Consider the following 23277-nt stretch of genomic DNA (forward strand, 5'->3'; position numbering starts at 1 on the left):
TCACCAGCCAATTTGGGCCAAAGAACTGGCTCGTGAGGCAGTGGACTGACTTGTTAGCACACAAAGTAGGATTTATTAGAGAGGAAGAGCTGCTTGTAGAGACAGACAGGGAGCCCTGAAAATCGGTATCTCCCTGTTGTTTACATTGGTGGTGATGGGGGGGCAGTTATTTGGTCCTTTTTTGTTGGAGAGGGGAGGTGCAGGAGTCAGGGATGGAGTGGTCTTTTAACGTATATCTGCAGGAACACGTGCACAGTCCTGTGAAAGCCTCCTCGTTATCTACCTTGTGGCTTTTTGAGGCATCCCCATGGGCCCCTTTACAGGACATAGGGCTCGCAGTGCTCTCATGGGGGTTGGGGGCACTGGCTCATTTTGTCTTCTGATCCCCAGACCCAACACATGGAATTGTTATTTTCACAGTGCAGTTCAAGATGTGTACAATGAATGGTCTTCCTCCCTTTCACATCCAGCTCAGTCTGTTTCTTTGAAGCCTTCCTTAAATCTATCTGCACTTACAAGAATCCAGCTTCACAGTAAGGTTGATTTTAGCATGAGTCCAAACAACCCTAGAGATAGTCTGAAAGTGAACAAAAGCATCACTGGAATAAACCTGTAGCCTTCCAAGATGGAAGCTTATTCTCTACTTACAGGGGTTCTGTAAGTCATCATTTGAATGCTCTCAGACCTTATGTATTCAAACTAGGCTATGTCGCTTAAGGCAACTAGAAACAGCTCTTAAACTGAAATACTGAAATTGGTTAGCCTACCACAGAACAAACAAAAGATTTGGCAGACACAGTTGATCCTCCTTGTTTGAAGATCCTGTATTTGCAAATTCACATGCTAATATTTATTAGTAACTTGTAGTGCTTTTACGGTTGTTCAAGGAAAATGCAGAGCAATGGAAGATAGATGTTTTCCAGCTGAGGCAGAACACTGATGCTTTGCCTTCTTTGGGGCATGCCTATTGAACTATTGAAGTGTATGTCCTCAGTAGGTTTTTGTTTGTTTTTTTTAAGTTTCCAGTGCTGGGAATGGAACCCACGGCCTTGTACATGCTAGGCATGCACTCTATCACCAAGCTACATCCCCAGATCTCTGCTTTCTTGTCCTTTTCCTAATTGATTTAATGCCATTCCCCCCACCCCTTACGCATCTGAGTCATTTTGCTGCTTAAAGTGGCGCCCAAGGATAGTGCTGAAGTGTTGTCTAGTATTCCTAAGCACAAGAAGGCTTTACTGAGAAAATTCCTGTTAAAAAAAGCTTCATTCAAAAGTTAACAGTACTCATTAGTTCAGTGTTAGGCAGGAAAGGTAGAGAAAGTAGGTTGCTGTCACCCTTTCAAGTCATCCTACTGAGACCAGGTGGTCTAGGTCCACCCAGAACCACGCCCCCCACAGAGTCCCTTTTGCTGCTAAAAGCTATGGCAACAACTAATCACAGGATCTTAAGTGAGATGACTGACACAAGGAACTTACCCTAACCTGAGCATGTGCACAAGGGAAAAATCATGCTTCAAAGTAACATTTTTTACCCAGCTAGTCCCTAACTATAGTCTTATGAATATGGATTGCATCTGATGCATATACTTGTAAGTGCTGAGTAGCCATGCACTTTTCATAGCTACGCAACTAGTTGTCAGTCAAATCTGTCAATCAGATCGCCCATTTTATTTTTTTTGGCATACTAAGGTTTGAACTCAGGGCCTCAGGCTTGCTAGGCAGGCACTCTACCACTTGAGCTACTCTGCCAGTCCATGCTTAGCTCTTATAGTATATAAATTCTCTTCTGCAGCAAGGCATTGGGGCTCTTGAGCATTGGTGCTGCTCTTTGAGCTACCTCACTGGAGCCCGTGCTCACCTCTTGTGTACTTTCTCCTTTCACTAAAACATTGTTGCTTCTCTACAATCCCTGTGTTTCAGTCCAATTCTTTCTTCAGGATGCTAAGGACTTGAGATCTTCAGGATCAGGGTCTTCTCAGACCACCCACCAGTATCATTAGCAGTGACTTTACAAAATCTAACTATGCCTGAACAATGAGAATTGTGTCTGCACATAACAGAATGCTTTTAGAGAACTTGGATTTGAAGAAGTGTTATATTGGGTTCTACCCTCAGAGGGTATGTATCTTTATTCCATGTTTATAAATCCTGTCTGTTCGAAGGAGAACACATGCTATATGACCATCCAGTTTTGTTCTAAATTTACCATCCTTCTTTAATTTTTCACAGACGGCATCTAGAAGGTGGTCATTAGTATCTGGTTCACCTGGTAGTCTATGTAGAACTGTAAAACAGGGTTGGGCATAGCAAAGCACACACTCAGGAGACTGAGACAGCAGGATCTTGAGTTTGAGGCCAGCCTAGGCCACATAACAAGATCCAGTCTCAAACAAATAGACCAAACAAACCCAAAACCACACAAAAGACTGAAAAACAAAATCTTAAATAACCTGTAAATGAGCTGGCACTTAGATATATAGTCATATTTGATTATGGAGAGAATGTGCCAATGTCTGCCAAGTAGCTCATGCACCTAGATTAGTCCAGCATCAAAGTTCTCTATGAAACAGAGAACAGGTACTGGAACTAGGCAACCAATAGCAAGAAAATTGCTGAAGTAAGATGAAACACAACTTTCAGCAGTGTCATTTCAAACCTAAATATAAGAGTGAGGTCTCACCAAAACCCCTTTCCCATCTGGCTGAGAAACCTATGTCCTAGGATATTGATTTCAGCAGTTGTGTGATGAAATAATACAACTCAAGCAAAAATCTGCTAAGGAAGAAGTCAGGAGGTTTCTGTAGTAGCTAAGGACTTAGCCCTGAGTTTAAGAGGTTTATTTTAATTTTTTAAGTCTTTCTGGGGCTGGAGGTGTGGCTCAAGTGGTGGAGTGCCTGCCTAGCAAGCATGAAGCCATGAGTTCAAACCCCAAAACCACGACAAAAAAAAAAAAAAGCAGGTATTAAGTTTTTCTGGAAGAAATTAATGAGACAGCGTGGAGGCAGGCTGATGGAGTTAACAAGTTAAAGGCAAGAACATTTGAATCTGGTGACATTACCAGAATGGAGTATAGTTAAATGTCCTCAAAAAGGAGGGAATTTAGCTGGGATTGGTGGCCCACCCTGTAATCCCAGTACTGGGAGAGTAAGGGAGGAAAGTTCAAGGCCAGCCTGAACTACATGGCAAGACCCTGTGTCAAAAACAAAAAAGCAAAACAAAACAAAAAAAGGAATCTGAACTGACCTTGGATGGTGGGTGAAACATAAACTCCCTCTGGTTCTCTCCTGGGAACCAGGATAAAAGTCTTTCCCACAGGTCATCAGTAGCTAACCCAGAGGTGGAAGAGAGGAGAGCAGCATTTAGAGTTAAGTCAATGTGAAATATTACCCAAGTTCAAGCTGCAGGGATTTTCTTTTCTTTTTTACTTCTTGCTAGCAACCACAATCATACTTAGTCCTTACTTTCTAAAAATGGGTAAAGAAGATAACTAGACTTTTTCTTTTGACATTAATGAACATCTCAAAACAAAACCTATGAATCACTAATAGCTTCTGGGTGGAGAGTGGTTATGATCCACAGACTTTGCTCACACTGGAAAAAAAAAAGTCGCTGCTCATCACCTGTACTTGGATATTTTAGTAGTTCAAAGTTGGAACCTATTTCAGAAATCCTACACATTCTCAACAAGTAAGACCAATTATAGTTGAATTATCTTTCCTTGAGAACAAAGTCTGAAGAGATGGGTCAGAAAGGAAACACACAGACAATTTTAGAACAAAACAGGTATATTTCTATTAGACTACCTGATACAGAAGGTATGTGGTATGGATGGATAGTATGAATGACAAATAATACAAATATATTTTATTTGAAATAAAAATGCTTACACAGCTTTTACTTGGAAACAAACTTTGCTTGACTGTATTACTGAGCAAAAACAGCTGAAGCATAAACACCCTTCTTTTTTGACATGTATTTGGAAACAGGAAGGAAGACACTACTTGTTTTTTTTTTTTTTTTTTTAAAAACTGACCTTCCCTTAAGGCCTGGTCATAGAAGTGTAAACAATGTAAATGAATCCACCATTACCATATCATATCTATGTTCCCTGCATATTCTGAGATCACACGTACCTGCCAATATACCTGGGAAGGGTTGCTATATCACAGTTACATGAGTTCTTGGCAGGCTGGACTGAGGAAGAATAATTTGGAACAAGTTTTACATCTATTTAGAAGAAAGCACTAAGTATTCCCTTAAATAACAGGTTACAATACAAAGATACTGCCTGGAAGTTATCCTTTTCACTTTGGTTCATTTTTAGTTTTTGTGATTTACATAGTTGTTTGATTCATTTGCTTATAGTACAATCTGCCACAAAGTATTAAAGCACAAGATACCTATTATTCCTTCAACGTCTGCATTTTTCAAGTTTTATACTCCACCAGATCTACAGTAAGTCAGCAGTTCTTGGATATTAGAACAAAAACATAAATAGGCAGAACTCCCCTAAAAATGCAGATGCTTATAATTACTTAAGAAGGAGACAATGAGGAGATGAAAAAAAGCAAGCATATTCATGTGCAGGGAATGTGGTTCAAGTCTTTGGATTTAAAAACAAGGTCCTCAGAAAAGCTGGCTATCATGGAACTTTCAGAAAACTTCCTTTGCCCCCAAAATGGACCCGAAAAGCCCCAATCCAACTTTTGCAAACTACAGTTATGAGATGCTGCTGTAAGTGATGATCAAAGCAGTCAGAGGGAGCAGGATGAATGTGTCTTCCACTTAGCTACAGTTCGTAGAGTCTCTTTAGCTGTTGGTGGATCAGTAAAAACCACTGAAGTACCAGAAGTGCTTAGAAGCAGGGGGTGAAAAAAAGGTACTGAACATATTATCTGCTTAAATCAGTAACAGGACATCATGGCTAGGAAAATTTTCTAAGCAGTAAAATAACTCCAGGATAGATCTCTCCAACATTAAATGTAGCAGAATTAACAAACAAAAAATTTACAAGTAGATATAGTGATAACAGAAAATTACAAGTCAGAGAACACACACACACACACACACACACACACACACACACACACACACACACACAAACCAAGACAATGCTATAGGTTCAACAGTATTTCATGAGGCTAGAAAATCTGTTAACTTTGAAAGCCCTAGCAAAATATCACTCTTGTTTATAAATCACTTATTTATCATATGACCATGTGTTGAATCCTTTTCTTTCCACATACTGAAGAATCCTACAGTCAGCCTTTAAGCATTCTGCATTTCTTTGCCAATCTTGTAGCTGAGTATCTTGTTCCAGTCGATTTTGGTGCGGGTAACTGGAAGTTGCCGGCGCAAGGCCTTGAAAGTGGTGTCTGACATTGTTTGATAGTTTTCACTAATTGCTGTCTGCAACAGATAATTGAAGATGAGTTGCTTCAACAGAAATGGGGTAACCCTACAGTCAAAGGACATGCTACAAAGGACAGAGGACATACCATTTTTACTTCTCTGAAGCAAACCAAGAGGCTCACCTATATGTTACTAAAACTCAAGCTACAATCTCAAAACCTTAATTATAAACACAATGCCAAATTGTAAGGTCTATAAAGTGCTGGGAAGTCTTTAGCACTGAACAAACAGCTTATGCATTTTATGTTAAAGGACACAGATCTAACAATATATGTTAACAGTGAGATAATAAGGGTCTGGATATAGAAAAATTAAGAGCCTAATCTTCTTACCTGATACTCATTTTCTGCACCCTCTATGATTTTAATGAACTCCTTGGCAGTTTGGACTTCATTCTAATGGAGGAAGAGCAGAAAGAAATAATTTTTAAAAATGTATAAGCAGTGAATAAAAAGATACTGAAAGTCAATCCATACTGACACGGTACGAATGTATGAAGCACATATGAGAATCTAGCTAAGAATTTACACATTGACAACTTGTGAGGTATAAATGTTATTCTTCTATTTTCTTTGTTTTGGATTTCTTTTTCCCTCATGAAAATGTTTCTTACGTTGGGTTGATCAAGTTTTTGGGTTTTTTTTCCCCCTCTTTTTGGAGGAGGTTATGTTGCCCAGGCTGGTCTCAAACTCCTGGGCTCAAGCAATCCTTTAGCCCAGCTTGGGGACCTCATGGTGCACAGCTATGTAGTCCATGTTGGCCTCAAATGTTTTTTAATTAAAAAAAATTATTAAGTGTTAATTAATTGCACAATTTGTGTGGTTCATTATTGGCTTCAAACTCCTGATCCTCCTGCCTCAGCTTCTTGAGTGCTGGGATTACAGGCATGCATGTATATGTGGTTGGCAGTTTTAATTTTTAATAATGGAAATATCAATAAATACAACACACATAAGCAAATGCTCTCTGGGAGTACTCAATTACTTCTACGAATATGACAAAGTAATAGCACTATGAAAGAAAAAATTCAAGAACGAAATTCTTCTTCTTTCAATCCTTCAGATTGAACACTCCTAAAAATGTTCCTCTGATAGGATTGCAACTTTATGAGATTTAGTTTGGCAAACTTTCCATGTCCCTGGTATTTATTGACCTTGCAAACCTTACAATTCAGAAAGAGCGAGAGAGAGAGCAAGACAACGATCAGGGGGATCATAGAAGAAAGGGAGGAAATAAAAAACTTCCTGGAAGTTAATGAAAATGAAAACACAACCTATCAGAACCTATGGGACACAGCAAAGGCAATCCTAAGAGGAAAGTTTATAGCCATGAATGCATATGTTAAAAACATGGAAAGACCTCAAATAAATGACCTACTGCTACATCTAAAACTCCTAGAAAAAAAAGAACAAGCTAAATCCAAAAGAAGCAGAAGGAGAAATAATAAAAATAAGGGCTGAAATCAATGAAAGGCAGACAAAAAAAAAAAAATACAAAGAATCAATGAAACGAAAAGCAGGTTCTTTGAAAAAATACACAAGATTGACAAACCCTGGCAAATCTGACTAAAATGAGGAGGGAAAAGACCCAAACTAGTAAAATCAGAAATGAAAAAGGGGCGATAACACCACCAAGGAAATCCAGGGAATCATCAGGGACTACTTTGAGAACCTATATTCAAATAAACTGGAAAATCTAGATAAACAAATTTCTAGACACGTATGGTCATCCAAAACTAAACCAAGAGGATATTAATCACCTAAACAGATCTGCGATATGCAATGAAACTGAAACAGCAATAAAGAGTCTCCCAAAAAAGAAAAGTCCAGGAACTGACAGATTCTCTGCTGAATTTGACTAGACCTTTAAGAACTAATACCCACACTCCTTAAACTCTTCCACAAAATAGAAAGGGAAGAAACACTGCCTAACTCTTTTATGGAGCCAGTATTACATTCATCCCAAAACTGGACAAGGACACATCCAAAAAGGAGAACTACAGGCCAATCTTCTCAATGAACATTGATGCAAAAATCCTCAATAAAACAATGGCAAACCAAATCCAACAACATATAGGAAAGATCACACACCATGACCAAGTCAGCTTCATCCCAGGAATGCAGGGATGGTTCAACATATGCAAATCATTAAATGTAATACAGCACATTAACAGAAACAAAGACAAAAACCACTTCATCATCTCAATAGATGCAGAAAAAGCCTTCGATAAGATTCAACACCATTTCATGATGAAGGCTCTGATGAAACTAGGAATAGAAGTAATGTACCTCAACATAATAAAGGCTATGGATGACAAACCTATAATCACCATCATATTTAATGGGAAAAAACTGAAACTATTTCCCCTAAAGTCAGGAACAAGACAAGGGTGCCCACTCTCCCCACTTCTATTCAATATAGTCTTAGAATTCCTAACCAGAGCAATAAGACAGGAAGAAGAAATAAAAGGAATACAAATAGGTAAAGAGGTAGTCAAACTATCTCTACTCGCAGATGATGTGATCTTATACCCAAAAGACCTGAAAAACTCCACCCCAAAACTCCTAGATACCATAAACAGCTTCAGCAACGTAGCAGTATACAAAATCAATTTACAAAAATCAGTAGTCTTTCTATATACTAACAATGAGCAGATTGAGAAAGAATATAGGAAAACAATTCCATTTACAATAGTCTCAAAAAAAAAAATCAAATACCTAGGAATAAACTTAACAAAGGATGTAAATGACCTCTATAAGAAGAACTATAAACCACTGAAGAAAGTAATCGAAGAACACTACAGAAGGTGGAAAGATCTCCCGTGCTCAAGGATTGGCAGAATCAGAGTAGTAAAAATGGCTATTCTACCAAAAGCAATCTATATGTTCAATGCAATTGCCATCAAAATCCCAATGACATTCATCACAGAGAGTGAACAATATCCCAAAGTTCCTTTGGAGACACAAAAGACCACAAATAGCTAAGCAAAAAGAGCTTAGCTCTTTAGGTTTCACAATATGCAACTTCAAACTATACTACAGAGCCATAGCAATAAAAACAGCAAGGTACAGGAACAAAAACAGATATGAAGACTAGTGGAACAGAACAGAGGACCCAGATATGAATCCATACAGCTACACCCACCTAATTTTTGACAAAGGTGCCAAAAACATACGATGGAAAAAAAAGACAGCTTCTTCAACAAATGTTTCTGGGAAAACTGTATATCTGCCTGCAGAAAACTGAAACTAGATCCATGCCTGTCACCCTGTACAAGTATCAACTCAAAGTGGATTAAGGACCTTAATATCAGATCTGAAACCTTGAAGTTAGTGCAGGAAAAGAGCAGGGAATACACTGGAAGCCAACAGGCTTAGGCAAGGACTTCCTCAGTAGAACTCAAGCAGCTCAGCAACTAAGAGGAAGGATTGATAAATGGGACTACATGAAATTAAAAAGCTTCTGCACAACAAAAGAAATGGTTTCTAATTTGAAGAGGCAACCCACAGAATGGGAGAAAATCTTTGATAGCTATACATCAGATAAAGGACAGATAACCAGAATACACATGGAACTCAAACAACTAAAGTTCCAAAAAATCAATGACCCAATAAAGAAACAGGCAAAGAATTGAACAGAACTTTTTTAAAGAAAGAAATCCAAATAGCTAAAAAAACACATGAAAAAATGTTCCCCATCCCTGGCCCTAAAGGAAATGCAAATCAAAACCACTTAAGATTCCATTTTACTCCTGTCAGAATAGCTATTACCATCAAGAACACCTCCAATAACAAATGTTGGCGAGGATATGGGAAAAAGGAATCCTCATACACTGCTGGTGGGAATCTAAGCTAGTACAACCACTATGAGAAAGAGTATGAAGCAATACCACTCCTAGGGATATACCCAAAGGAAATGTGACTCAGGTTACTACAAATGTACCTGCACACCCATGTTTATTGCAGCACTATTCACAATAGCTAAGCTTTGGAAACAGCCAAGATGCCCTACTGCTGATGAATGGATTAAGAAAATGTGGTATTTATATACAATGGAATTTTACTCAGCCACAAAGAAGAATGACATTTTGTCATTCGGAGGTAAATGGACGGAATTGGAGAACATCATCTTAAGTGAAGTTAGTCAGGCTCAGAAGGCCAAAAGTCTACTTTGACAGGGGTCACACATACTAAGGAGAGGCCAAGCGCACAGGTGGAATAGGGCAAGGGAAGGAAACCAAAAATTTGAATGTGGCTAATGTGCTCACGTATAGGAATGAATACAGTAATCTTAAACTGGCCTAGGTCACTATGGGAAGGAGACTACGGAGTAGTGAAGAAGATTGGTAGAAATGAACCAATTGGGGTTGAAATACATGTATGCATGGAAACAACACAAGAAATCTCCCTATATAGCTATCTTTATCTCAAACTAGCAAAAATGCCACATTTCTCTTTTATGTTTCTTCTTCTACAAAATCAGAGAACAGGAGGAGAGAGAGAGAGAGAGAGAGAGAGAGAGAGAGAGAGAGAGAGAGAGAGAGAGAGAGAGTACTGGTGGGAGGCGGGAGGTGGTGGGGAAAGGGGTAGGAGGATGAATATGGCACAAATAATGTAAACAGATGTATGTAAATGCAAAAATAATACCTGTTGAAACTGTTTCAGGAATTGGGAGAAGGAGATGAAAGAGCAGTGGAGGGGGTGAATTCAAGTATAATATATCTGATACACTGTAAGAACCTTTATAAATGCTACAATGTACCCCCACCCAGCACAACAGAAAAAAAAAAAAAAAACAACAAAAAAGAGAGAGCAAGAAAGATAAAGAAGTTTCTCTTAAGCCCTTAAAATCAGAGTATCAGCACTGAGGTGTAAAACTCATTTTTTTAAAAGAAAAATAATACACAAGTGAAACAGACATTAAATATCGCATACTCACAGAAACAGGTATTAAATCTTGCACATCTTTATGACTAACCAACTGGACATTGCCATCTTCATAATAGTGAACCTGTATGAGACAGTAATTGAGCAAATTTATGTATTGTTCATATAGAAACCTATTGCTGAGGGTGCAAAATCCACGCTTTAAGCTATTCTTAAATTGATAAGCCATCTTTTTTCTTTTTAGACAGGCTCTCATTATATAGCCCAGGTTAACTTTGAGCTCTTGGATCTTCTGCTTTAGCCTCCCAAGGGCTGGGATTACAAGTGTGCACCAACATAACTGGCAAAAGTGTATATATAATATGTATATATATATACTTTTTTTCTCAATGCTGGGGATTCAATGCAGGGTTTGACGGAGCCAGGTAAAGTACTCTATTACTGAAGCTATATCCCCAGCGCTGGTAAGCCATTTTCAATAAATAATTAATATAACCAATGGCAATTTGCAGTGGTATTAAAATTTACAGATTAAGAATTCTCTTACCAAAAAACCAACAAAACAAAACAAAACAAAACAAAACCAGAAAGAGAATTCTCTTTCAGGGTTGGAGGTGCGACTGAAGCTGTAGAGCACCTGCCTAGCAAGCATGAAGTTCTGAGTTCAATTCCTAGTACCACCTCCGCCACCACCAAAATATAAAAGGTAAAGAATTCTCTTTCAGGATGGGGACATGACTCAAGTGGTAGAGCACCTGTCTGGCAAGTGTGAGACCTTGTGTTCAAACTCCAGTACTGTGAAAACAATTTAAATAAATAAGTAATTGGTTCAAGAGGTACAGTACATGCCTAGCATGTATAAGGTCTTGGGTTCAATCCCTAGCAACGCAGAAACAAAACAGACAAAACAAAACAAAAAACAGAACAAAATTCCTTAGCAGGGAATACTGAGTATTAAGTTCAACAAACACTTATCATACCCTTACTACACTTCAGGCACTGTGCTAGACATTGTGAATACAAAGATAAATAAAATTCCACTCTTAACAGTATTAAAATAATTAACTCAAGGCCTTGTATTTGCTAGGCAAGCACTCTACCACTTAAGCCATGCCTCCAAAGGTCTTTTGGCTTTACTTTTTCAGCTAAGAGCCTGGTGTTTTGCTGTGGCCAAGATCCTTGAACCTGTATCTCCCTCATAGTTGGGATTACAGGTATGAGCCACTGTGCCTGGGCCCTGAACTTAAGTTTTTCTTTGTGAAAACCAAGAACTTTCATTGGATCCTAATATGCATTACTATTACTGGTAAGTGAATCTAACTAGGTGCAGGAGGAAGAACTTAAGTGAGGGTTAGATAGGACTGAAAACTAAACATTGATAAAGTAGACTATAAAAGTAAGTGTGATAAAAGCAGTTTTGAGGGTTGGGGATGTAGCTCAGTGGTAGAGCATCTGTCTAGCATGCATGAGACCCTGGGTTCAATCCCCAAGATGTAAGGTAAAATAAGATAGTACAACTATGAAAGCATTTATCAAGGAGCACAATGTAAGACACAAACTAGCAAGCTAATGCCATGTGAAGTTCAGAAATTTTGGTGGAGTGGGGGAAGTGGCCCAAACAATGTATATACATGTGAGTAAATGTAAAAACGATAAAATAAAATAATAATAATAAAAAAAAGTTTTGACAGCTTATAAGATAGGTTTAGCCATCTTAATATGACTACAAGCTGGCCATACAGAATCGGATGATGGTATTTTTTTCTTAAGTGCATTTGAACAAGATCTTGAACATAAGAGCTGTCACCTAAGTGCAAGGTAGAGAAGGGTGTCCACCAATGGAATAAGAGTATGAGAATGGAGTGCAACTGGCTTAGCTGAGGGAAGAACAAAGACCTCACTGCAACGAATATATGTAACAAGGAATGTGTGGACACTGCTATGAAGCTGAAGAGAGACTGTGAAGAACAAAGCACCTTATAAATTCAATTCAGAATTCAAACTTTACCCTATCATGGAGGATGACAGTAGCAATCCAGGTAATGACATTTCCTTCATACACTGTGATGGTCTGAATGTCGGTGTCCTCTCAAAATTCTTATGTTGGAACCTAATCACCCACAGTGGACCTCTGGGAAGTGATTAAGTCAGGAAGGCTCCACCCTCATAGAAGAGGCTTTATTGAGCACCCTTGCTCTGCTTCTGCCTTCTGAGGACACTGTGCTCACCCCTCACACTGAGTGAGGATGCAGCAAGGAGGCATCATCTATGAAGATCAGGGCCTCACCAGTTACTAAATTTGCAATCAGTAAATCCTGGACTTCTCAGTCTCCAGAAGTGGGAGCAATAAATTTCTGTTTATAAATTACATAGCCTAAGGTATTTTATTATAGCAGCCTGAGCAGACTCAAGAAATCTAGTCTATACTACCAGGAGGTATTTGAACAAAAGAATTCTCTTTTTCAGGCACATTACGGCTGCCTCCACTTCAGTCTGCCTGTCAGCTGAAGGCTGCCCATATATTTACATATATATATATATATTTTTTTGTTTTGTGTTTCTGTTTTTTGGTTCAGAACTGGGGATGTAACCCGGGGCTTCATGCATGTCAGCCAAGTATTCTACCACTGAGCTATCTCACCAGCTCAAGATGTGTTTTTAGAGCTAAGGCAGAAAAGTTGAGGAGAGGAGCAGTACCCCTATTATGTGTTAGGAACAATGCAAAGTATTTTACTTATTACTTATATTAGCTCACTGAATCTTTATAAAACACGCTATGAGATAGGGACTGCTATCAATTTATGTTGCAGCTGAGACTTGAGGTAGTTTAATAACTTTCCCATGTTCACATACTAGCAAGCAGAGGAGCTAGAATTTGAAATAGGTCAAATTCCAGGGGTAAAACTTTATCCGTGGACTACTTCCCAATGCTATCCTCTGTCAAAAAGTTACAAATCCCTGATCCAGAAAAGCCAAAATATCTTATCAGAAGTTGCTCTTCTTGGGATATTTCAACAGGGATAACTAAGCAGCCAAGATTTAGGTAGAAACCACGATCTTATTTAAAATAAACGGATTTCCCTGGGCAATAAGAACCCAATACATATCCCTGTTTAAGGGATAAAAATAAATAAATAAACAACAGATGTCTTCTTTAATGGGAACAAATAAGCTCTGCCCAGGTGGACAAGAGAAGCTAGACATTCTTTTTGTGTGTGTTTTTTTTTCTCTTGCAGTACTTAGAATTGAATTCAGGGTGGTTGTGCATGCTAGGCAAGTGCTGTACCACTGAGCTACATCTCCAGCCCCTCTTTTTCTCTGGCAGCACTAGGGTTTGAACTCAGGGCCTTTAATCTGCTAGGCAGGCCCTCTTACTGTCTGAGCCATTCCACCAGCCATTTTTTTTTGTGATGGGTTTTTCAAGATAGGTCTCACAAACTATTTGACTGGGCTGGCTCTGAACTGAGATCTTCCTGATCTCTGCCTTCTGTGTAGCTAGGATTAAAGGTATGAGCCACTGGTGCCTGGCTTCAAATTGAGAGAGGGTCTTGCTTGCGAGGTAGCCCAGGATGGTTTCAAACTTGCAAGACTCCTGCCTCAGACACCTGAGTATTTGGGATTAAAGTATGTACCACTACACCTGCCTAGATTTTCTATATCTTCCCCCAAACTCTGAAATTTTACTTCTTGGCTTTCTAAAAGAGGCTAAAGAGGAAAAGCCAATTAAAAAATTTACTGGAAAAGTTGGGAAATGAAAGTCCTGTAATACTTGAGAAATTATGATAGCAAAGATATGGGGGAAAAAAAAAGACTAGATTAAATAAAAACATGTAACAGCTAAAATCCCAACAGATGAGGTTAAGGATATTTAAAATACAGGTGGGCCATACCCTTTTTTTAAAAAAAGACAGCATTTTACTATGTAGCCCAGGCTGGCCCTGACCTTGTGAATCTGCCTGCTTCAACTTCCAAGTACTGAGATTATATGCATGTGTCTCCACACCTGGCCATTTGATTATTTTTCAACTAAGATATCAGAAGGTGCAGGTTTAACTAACACTGGTAAGAGGAGTGATGAGCACAGACCTGACGGGGTATACTAAAGAAATAGAGATTAGGTGTGGCAATGTCTAAAAAAGAAAAACTTTTTTGTATGGCAGTACTGGAGTTTGAACTCAGGATCTCTTACTTGCTAGGCAAATGCTCTACCACTTGAGCCATTCTCTGAATCTTTTTTCTCTTCCTTTTCACTTCTTTTTCTTTTTCTTTCTTGCTTTTGTAGTGCTGGAGATTGAACCCAGGGACTTGTGCATGTTAAGCAAGTGCTCTACTTGTCCTTATTTCTAATACCAGAACATACTTATTAATTTATTCACTCATTTATTGGTACTGGAGTTTGAATTCAGGGCCTCACATTTGCAAGACAGGTGCTCTACTCCTTGAGCCATTCTGCCACCCTATTCATCTTTATTTTTTAAAATGTGAAGTTTTAACCATGATCTGTAAGTACATTGGAATCTCACCTGAATCTTGAGCACTCCAACTACCTGGGCTGTAGGTGGAGAGATCGTGAATTTCCACTCTGATCTCCAACGGCCATTCCTATTAAAATATACACATGAAATGTGGCAGAATTAGTAACAGGCATAGAAAGAAGTGATCTGCTATTGAGGCAGAGATGTTCCAACTTTTCATTTGACAAACCTAAGGCTATGTCTATTCAAATAAGTTTGGATTCAAGTGGCCTAACCTAAGTCTTTTCTAAGTTATTTGAACTTCCACCTTTCATTCATTCCTCCTTGAAATAGATGCATGCCCACTCTTCTAAAAGCAGACGGACAGGTTGCTTAGGTTGCTGAGTTATGTAATTAGCTCCAAATAACATTAACCCTAACACAAGCAGAACTCAGACTTTCAACTGGGCACATTATTCATCAGCTGTCACTCATTATAGAAGTCTTTTTTTCTTGGGTGGTAGTGGGGTTTGGATTCAGGGCTTTGCACTTGCTAGGCAGTCACTCTACCACAGAGTCACACCTCTAGCCTTGGTTAGATAGGGCTAGAGAGAGATAGGGTCTTACTTTTGGCTTAGGCCAGCCTGGACCACCATCCTCCTATATTATGTTCCCACCATCACTGGGATGACAGTTGTGTGCCACCAAACCAAGCTGGGATCTTGCAAACTTTTTTTGTTCTGGACTGGCCTGGAACTGCGCAATCTTTCCTATCCTGGCTTCTCAAGTAGCTAGAATTACAGGTGTAAGCCATCAGCACCCGGCTATAGCAATAAACTAATCTAAACAATGTCTAAATCCCTCATTTTATAGATGGAGAACTGAAGTGTCTACATCAAATACTCTATCCCAACATAGATTAAAGACCAAACCTTGACTGCTGGTTTCTTTCCAATATAAATTAGGTTAGATACAAATAGAAGAGAACATTTGTTTCTTACCAGAAGTTTTTAGGCTGAAACTGGTGGCTTTCAATACAGGCAATTATAGTCTGTTGCCCATCTATAGTTTTAGCATAAACCTAGTGTTGGGGAAAAAAAGTTAGACTTGAAACATATTTAATCTAAACAACAAACTACAAAAGCAGTGTGCTAAATCACTGAGGGAGACAAAGAATGATTCAACTGCATTCTTGGAATATGAACACAAAGTAGAATATGTTCTGTATTAGCAGAGACAGTAGTACAGTGAACAGAGAGAGAAATGCAGTTTCTGGCATAGACTATAAGGCAGATGCCATTTAGGTGAGGGGATCACAAGTTGAGCAATATGTTGCACCTGAAGGGCAAAGGAAAGGAGAAATCAAAGTATTTGCTTACTCAGATGTCTTGGAAAGATGGTGGTATCATTAACAAATTGGGAAATCCAGATGGAAATGTCTGGCTAGTATTCAGAAGCACCAATTCACAGAGTGGGAGAAGTGAATGGAAATTATATCAGCAAGGGAAATCAAAGAAAACAAATAGCACATTATAGCCCATAAAATGTCCTTTTGCTCTTATAAATCTGGTTTTACAAAAAAGTTATTAAGCTGAGCGATAATGGCTCACATCTGTAATCCTAGCTACTTAGGAGGCAAATAGTTCAGGAGACCCTATATCCAAAATACCCAACACAAAAAAGGGCCGGCAGAGTGGCTCAAGTGGTAGAGTGCCTGATTAGCAAGTGTGAGGCCCTGAGTTCAATCCCCAGTACCGCCAGAATTAAAAAAAAAAGTTACCAGATGATAGAGTTGAAGTTTACAGAGCCTCTTGCCCAAGGTTGCTCAGAATAAACAGTAAAATAAAACACAAGCCCACTGTTAGGCATAGATACTTTCCGTTTATTAAATGGACTGGAGCTTTCAAGAGAGAAATACAGCTTTGGGGAATGCCTAAATTCACAAAGGTACAGGAGAAGAAAAGAAATAGAATTAAGAACTGGTGGGTGTTGATATAGCAGTCTAAGGAAAAGATCATTTCTAGAAGCAGGTGGTTGGGCTCAGTGTAAAATGCCATACAGAAGTAAAGGACTAAGAAAGGGGTTGGGGGCATTGCTCAAGTGGTAGAATGCTTGCCTACCACACATGAGGTGGGAAGTTCAAACTCCAGTACCACCAAGAGAAAACAAACCAAACGAAGTAAACAGACAGAAAAAGACACCAGATCAAGTGATTCAGGAACCATTAGTAACCCCAAAGAGTATTTTCTTTACAATGGGGAAGAAAGTGAAAAGTCAAAGGTTCAGAAATGGATGGAAAAATAATGAAGAAATGTCACTAGTGGGGGAAGAAGGCTCCCTGGTTTCATGGTGGAGCAGTGAGAGTGGGGACAGGATAGAAGAGACAGAAAGATATGAGGGTAGGGAGAAGCAGCAGGTGGAAAAAGGAGAGGAAAAAAAGAAGTAACTTACAGGAATTACTACGTTTTGTTTTTTTGTGGCGCTGGCAAGAACTCTACCACTAAGCTACATCCCAGCCCAAGGAATTACTATGCTTGAGGAAGTTTTACACCTCCCTTAAGGAGAGGTGAATTAAAACTATTTCTAGGCAATGGGAAACACATTAGAAAACGAAGACACAAGAAGCCACCCTGAAGTACATACGACCATATGAAATCAGGAATAAGGACCCTTCCTCTTCAGATTTAAGTACAATCTAAGAAAGTGAAGATTTCTGAGTGTGGAAAGATGAAAAATAAAAAGAATTCATGTCAGTCTCAACCCTAATGTGGGGGATTAAAATGCCCATCTGACAACAGAAAATGTCTGGAACACACTATATAGAAAATGTGATAGGGAATGAAAAGAAAATGGGGATAAGACATTAGTGTACAGTAGACAAGATTAGACAATTCTATCATTTTCTGTTGTTCATTTGATAGCTAAGAGAAGTAAAAAAAAGGATCCAGTAGGGTTATTTGGTAGTAAGAACTCTCCAAATTAAGAATGAGTAGTGACAAGCTTTGACAGGATAACGAAGTATATGTACGACTGAATACTCTTTTTTTTTTTTTGTAGTATGGGGGCTTGAACACAGGGCCTACACCTTTATACTGTGAACCACTCCACCAGCCCTTTGTTGTGATTTTTTTTTTTTTTGAGCTAGCGAACTGTTTCCTCAGGGCTGGCTTCGAATCGAGATCCTCCTGATCTCTGCTTCCTGAGTAGCTAGTATTACAGGCATGAGCCACAGGTGCCTGGTTGAATACTCCATTTTTAAAAGAGGCTTATCCTATCTCCCTCTGCAATATTGGTTTCCAAAAAGGAATTCTGTACTTAGCCACTGTGATATGTTTTCTTAATGACACCTACTGTTTATGCAGAGCTTCCTTTGCGCTAGACACTGTTCTGAGAACCTTATATTAATTCATTTAACCCTTACAACAACATTATGTGGTAAGACCTATAATTTTCATTTTACAAATGAGGACATTGAGGCAGAGATGTTAAGTCATTTACCTAAGGTCACACAACTAGTTAAATGGGAGGGCCAGAATTCACACCAGTTAGTAAGGTTCCATCCTTTTTTCCTTTTTTTGGTGGGACTGAGGTTTGAAATCTGGGCATTGTGTTTGCAAAGCAGGTATTCTGTTTGAGCCATCCCTGCAGTACATTCAGCCTATTTTGCTCGCTATTTTGGAGATAGTGTCTCTTGAATTATTTGTCCAGGTTGGCCTCAAACTGTGATCCGCTGGACCTCAGCCTCTTCAGTAGCTAGGATTATAGGCCCGAGCCACTAGTGCCTGGCTGGTTCCAAAGTACTCTTAAGTAACATTCTATATTGCCTTTTTTTGCCCTTGTATTTTGGTAATTTTCTGAATAGGGTCATGTGTTTTTGTTTGGGGCTGGCCTTGGACTGCAATTCTCCCCATGCCTCCCCTGCAGTTGGGACAAGTAGGTACTATCACACCTGGCTTGTTTGTTGAGGTGGGGTCTTCCTAACTTTTTGTCTAGGTTGGCCTCAAACCACCATCCTTTAGATATCCACCTTTTGTATAGCTAGGATTGCAGACATGAAGCACTGAGACCAGCTATATTGCCACTTAACTCATCCTCACTACACATTTAAAACAGTCTAGTTAATAATAGTGCACTGTACATTTGAGAGATGCTAGCTGGGTATGGTGGCTAATGCCCTATAATTCCAGCACTCCAAAGGTTAATATCAAAAGAAAACTGCTGAGATTCTCAGAGTTATCACTCAAAAAATTTAGAAGTATGAGAAGTCATACATATTAATTAGATCAATTTAGCCATTCTACCATGTATATGTATTTCAGAACATCAAGCTGTACACAAAATACGTGTGTCTATGTATACATATACATAACTTTACTTATCAGCTAAAAAAATAATTAAAAATGTATTAACAAAGCTGGGTATGATGGTGCATGCCTACAATGCCAACACTCTGGCAAGCTGAAGTAGGAAGATAGAGAATTTGAAGCTGCCTTGGGTTTAAATAGCAGACCCTGTCTCAAAACAAAGCCATAAACACTGGCAATAGCTCTCCCAACATTTTTCATTTATCACCATCTTCCCCAACTCTAAGCTAAAGACCTTCTTTCCTTTTTTTGAGGCAGTTTTGCTGTTGTCCGGGCTGGTCTCAAACTCCTGAGCTCAAGTTATCCTCTCACCTCAGCCTCCTTCAGTAGCTTCAACGATAGGCAGGTGCCACATGCACAGCTCATAAGCTAAACACCTTTAAAAACTTTTTTGAATGGGAATAAGGCAATTTCTCAGGATTAAATAAGCAAAATGTAAATAGAATATACTGAGATTTAAAATTATCATGTACTGGGATTATAAAAGGGAATTTTCCGTATAGGTATACTCCTCTTAAAAATGATTTGGGGAATAAAACACAGAGAAGAGTATAAATAAGAAGGAAGAATTGATACCTGGAGGGCTAAAGGCTTAAAGGAATAAGGTAAGCATAAGACAAAACACTGTCTGATAAGGCAGATACTTACAGTGCAGAAGCCATTGGAATAATGTTCTTTCACATAGGTTCTTAAAGCAGTGTCACAGGATTCTCGCCAAGATTTCAAACCACCATCTATGTCCTCTGGCTGGGCATCGCTTGCTTCTTTTCGTAAGTGATCAAACTTAAAGGAAATTTTGTTTCTTGGATCTAAAAATCTGCTATTACCCAGGTCACCGTGCTCTGTAATTAAGACCTTCCAAAGAAGAATCACAAATATGAATAAAAGACAGTTATCACATTTTGCAAAACAAGTAAATCCATGGGAAAACAGTTAACTTTTCATTTAGTCAGATTTCTCTTGCGTATTACTTTTTAACCAAGTTTCATTTCTATTAATATAAAAATATTACATTTATGAGTAAGTCAACTTTATACGGTGAATTTTCTCCTCTCTTAACAGTATCATTGGTTTCTTGGCTTCTGTCTAATGTATTATCTGTGATATATTTACATATATATATATATATATATATATATATATATATATATATATATATATATACACGTTTTTTGGTAATACTGGGGATTGAACTCACAGCCTCCCACTTGCTAGGCAGGCATTTACCACTTGACCCATGTCCCCAGACCTTCTTTTGCTTTAGTTATTTTTCAGGTAGGGTGTCGCATTGTTGTCTGGGGTCCAGTCTCAGACAGCAATCCTCCTACCCATGAACCTGGGACCACAAGCATGCACCACCACTCCCACTTATTGGCTGAGATGAGATTCTCGAACTTCTTTCCCATGCTGGCCTTGAACTGTGATCTTCCCAATCTTCATGCATGGGATTACATGCATGAGCTACCATGCTCAGCTGTGTACATACTTTATTGCTAACTATGATAACATTGATGTATGCTTTTATGTATTCTTTTTTTCACATATTTTTATGAAACATTTCCAGAGTCAGAGTCACTATACTCAGCATGTAAGATAGTTAATACATACACATGGTTAAAAAATAAAAATGTATATATTAGGGTAAGTCTTTTTCTTACCTCTATTTCCCAACTAGCAAATTTCTTTTTTTTTTTTTTCATTGTTTTATTATTTATATGTGCATACAAGGCTTGGGTCATCTCTCCCCCCTGCCCCTACCCCCTCCCTTACCACCCACTCTGCCCCCTCCCTCTCCCCTCCACCCCCTCAATACCCAGCAGAAACTATTTTGCCCTTATCTCTAATTTTGTTGTAGAGAGAGTATAAGCAATAACAGAAAGGGACAAGGGTTTTTGCTGGTTGAGATAAGGATAGCTATACAGGGAGTTGACTCAAATTAATTTCCTGTGCGTGGGTGTTACCTTCTAGGTTAATTCTTTTTGATCTAACCTTTTCTCTAGTTCCTGGTCGCCTTTTCCTATTGGCCTCAGTTGCTTTAAGGTATCTGCTTTAGTTTCTCTGTGTTAAGGGCAACAAATGCTAGCTAGTTTTTTAGGTGTCTTACCTATCCTCACCCCTCCCTTGTGTGCTCTCGCTTTTATCATGTGCTCAAAGTCCAATCCCCTTGTTGTGTTTGCCCTTGATCTAATGTCTGCATATGAGGGAGAACATACGATTTTTGGTCTTTTGGGCCAGGCTAACCTCACTCAGAATGATGTTCTCCAATTCCATCCATTTACCAGCGAATGATAATATTTTGTTCTTCTTCATGGCTGCATAAAATTCCATTGTGTATAGATACCACATTTTCTTAATCCATTCGTTAGTGGTGGGGCATCTTGGCTGTTTCCATAACTTGGCTATTGTGAATAGTGCCTCAATAAACATGGGTGTGCAGGTGCCTCTGGAGTAACCTGTGTCACAGTCTTTTGGGTATATCCCCAAGAGTGGTATTGCTGGATCAAATGGTAGATCGATGTCTAGCTTTTTAAGTAGCCTCCAAATTTTTTTCCAGAGTGGTTGTACTAGTTTACATTCCCACCAACAGTGTAAGAGGGTTCCTTTTTCCCCGCATCCTCACCAACACCTGTTGTTGCTGGTGTTGCTAATGATGGCTATTCTAACAGGGGTGAGGTGGAATCTTAGTGTGGTTTTAATTTGCATTTCCTTTATTGCTAGAGATGGTGAGCATTTTTTCATGTGTTTTTTGGCCATTTGAATTTCTTCTTTTGAGAAAGTTCTGTTTAGTTCACTTGCCCATTTCTTTATTGGTTCATTAGTTTTGGGAGAATTTAGTTTTTTAAGTTCCCTATATATTCTGGTTATCAGTCCTTTGTCTGACGTGTAGCTGGCAAATATTTTCTCCCACTCTGTGGGTCTTCTCTTCAGTTTAGAGACCATTTCTTTTGATGAACAGAAGCTTTTCAGTTTTATGAGGTCCCATTTATCTATGCTATCTCTTAGTTGCTGTGCTGCTAGGGTTTCCCAACTAGCAAATTTCTAAAGTAACTTAAAGTAGCTTAAATTTCAGCAGGAATGCCTTTGTTTTCCCATTAAATGTAATGTCTTCTATTATTCTTACCAAGCAAAATTAAGAGATAGTAGGAAAACCTATAAAACTCAACTTCTTTTATTTTCGCTCTTCTTGTTTTCTCTTTCTCTCTCTACAAAGAAAAACTACTACCACCATTGGAAAGAGGAAGAATTTCCTAATATACAAAATATTGACATAAACTATGAAAACTAAGACTGGATTCACACATCTGCTTTGTTTCTACATGTGTACTACTTTGCAGAAACGGACCATCTTACAGGCAGTTATTACCTGATCTTCATATCCTTCTATCTTCACAGGTGTGAACTGATCCATGTTATACTGGGCAAATGCGCTGTTTTAAAAAAATTTAAAAAATGAATAGTTATCTCCATTTTACCAGCTGCTCAAGCCAAATACGTAAAGTCATCCTTGACTTTTCTCTTTCTTTCACATTTTACATTCAATCCACCAGTAAATTTTGTAGGTTCTAAAATTTGACTTGGAATTAGATTCTGCAAACTTAGGATTTCTAAACCAACACATGTAGTTATCATCATGAATGATACTCTAGTAAATTATTCAGGAAAGTAAACTCTGACTCTTTCCCCTACTCCCACTGTATCCACTCTAGTCCAAACCGCTACCATCTATCCCTGAAGTACTCAACAGTCTTGCAGGTATCCATCTCACTTCAGTCTCTGTCCCCTACATAATGATTAGAATAGTGATTATTCTAAAATTTAAATCTCATCATGTCATTCTCTTCTTAACACTCTTTGATTGCTTTTGTTTTTTCTTTTTTTGATGGTACAGGGTTTTGAATTCAGAGCTCTGCACTTGACTTGAGCCACACTCCCAGCCCTATTTAACACTCTTAATGTCTCATCTCACTCAGAATAAAATTCATTCAATATGACCAACACCACCTACTGCTATTAGAATTGCTGGGAATTATCACAGAATAGTTTTGGTGGTTAGAAGCATAGATGAACATACATGACAGAGGGTAAATCAGGTCTTATCAGGCCTCCTTCAATTTATACAGAAGGCAAAATGATGGCAGAATTATGAAACATTTACTGA

The 23277-nt window shown here is 38.6% G+C and overlaps 1 protein-coding gene across 1 annotated transcript in view; it reads right to left on the reverse strand.

Moving 5' to 3' along the window:
- Positions 1-3769: 3769 nt before the first annotated feature.
- Capza1 (capping actin protein of muscle Z-line subunit alpha 1) overlaps positions 3770-23277 on the reverse strand; it is a 41273-nt gene continuing 21765 nt past the window's right edge. The window contains exons 4-10 of the mRNA XM_074050764.1: positions 22483-22546; positions 19767-19973; positions 15756-15835; positions 14824-14902; positions 10353-10424; positions 5747-5809; positions 3770-5411 (exon numbers count right to left, since the gene is read on the reverse strand). Coding sequence (XP_073906865.1) covers positions 5271-5411; positions 5747-5809; positions 10353-10424; positions 14824-14902; positions 15756-15835; positions 19767-19973; positions 22483-22546 — 706 coding nt within the window. The 3' untranslated portion in view covers positions 3770-5270. The remainder of the gene's footprint in view (positions 5412-5746; positions 5810-10352; positions 10425-14823; positions 14903-15755; positions 15836-19766; positions 19974-22482; positions 22547-23277) is intronic.

Source organism: Castor canadensis, chromosome 12 (genome assembly GCF_047511655.1).
Source record: "Castor canadensis chromosome 12, mCasCan1.hap1v2, whole genome shotgun sequence".
Classification (NCBI taxonomy): Eukaryota; Metazoa; Chordata; class Mammalia; order Rodentia; family Castoridae; genus Castor; species Castor canadensis.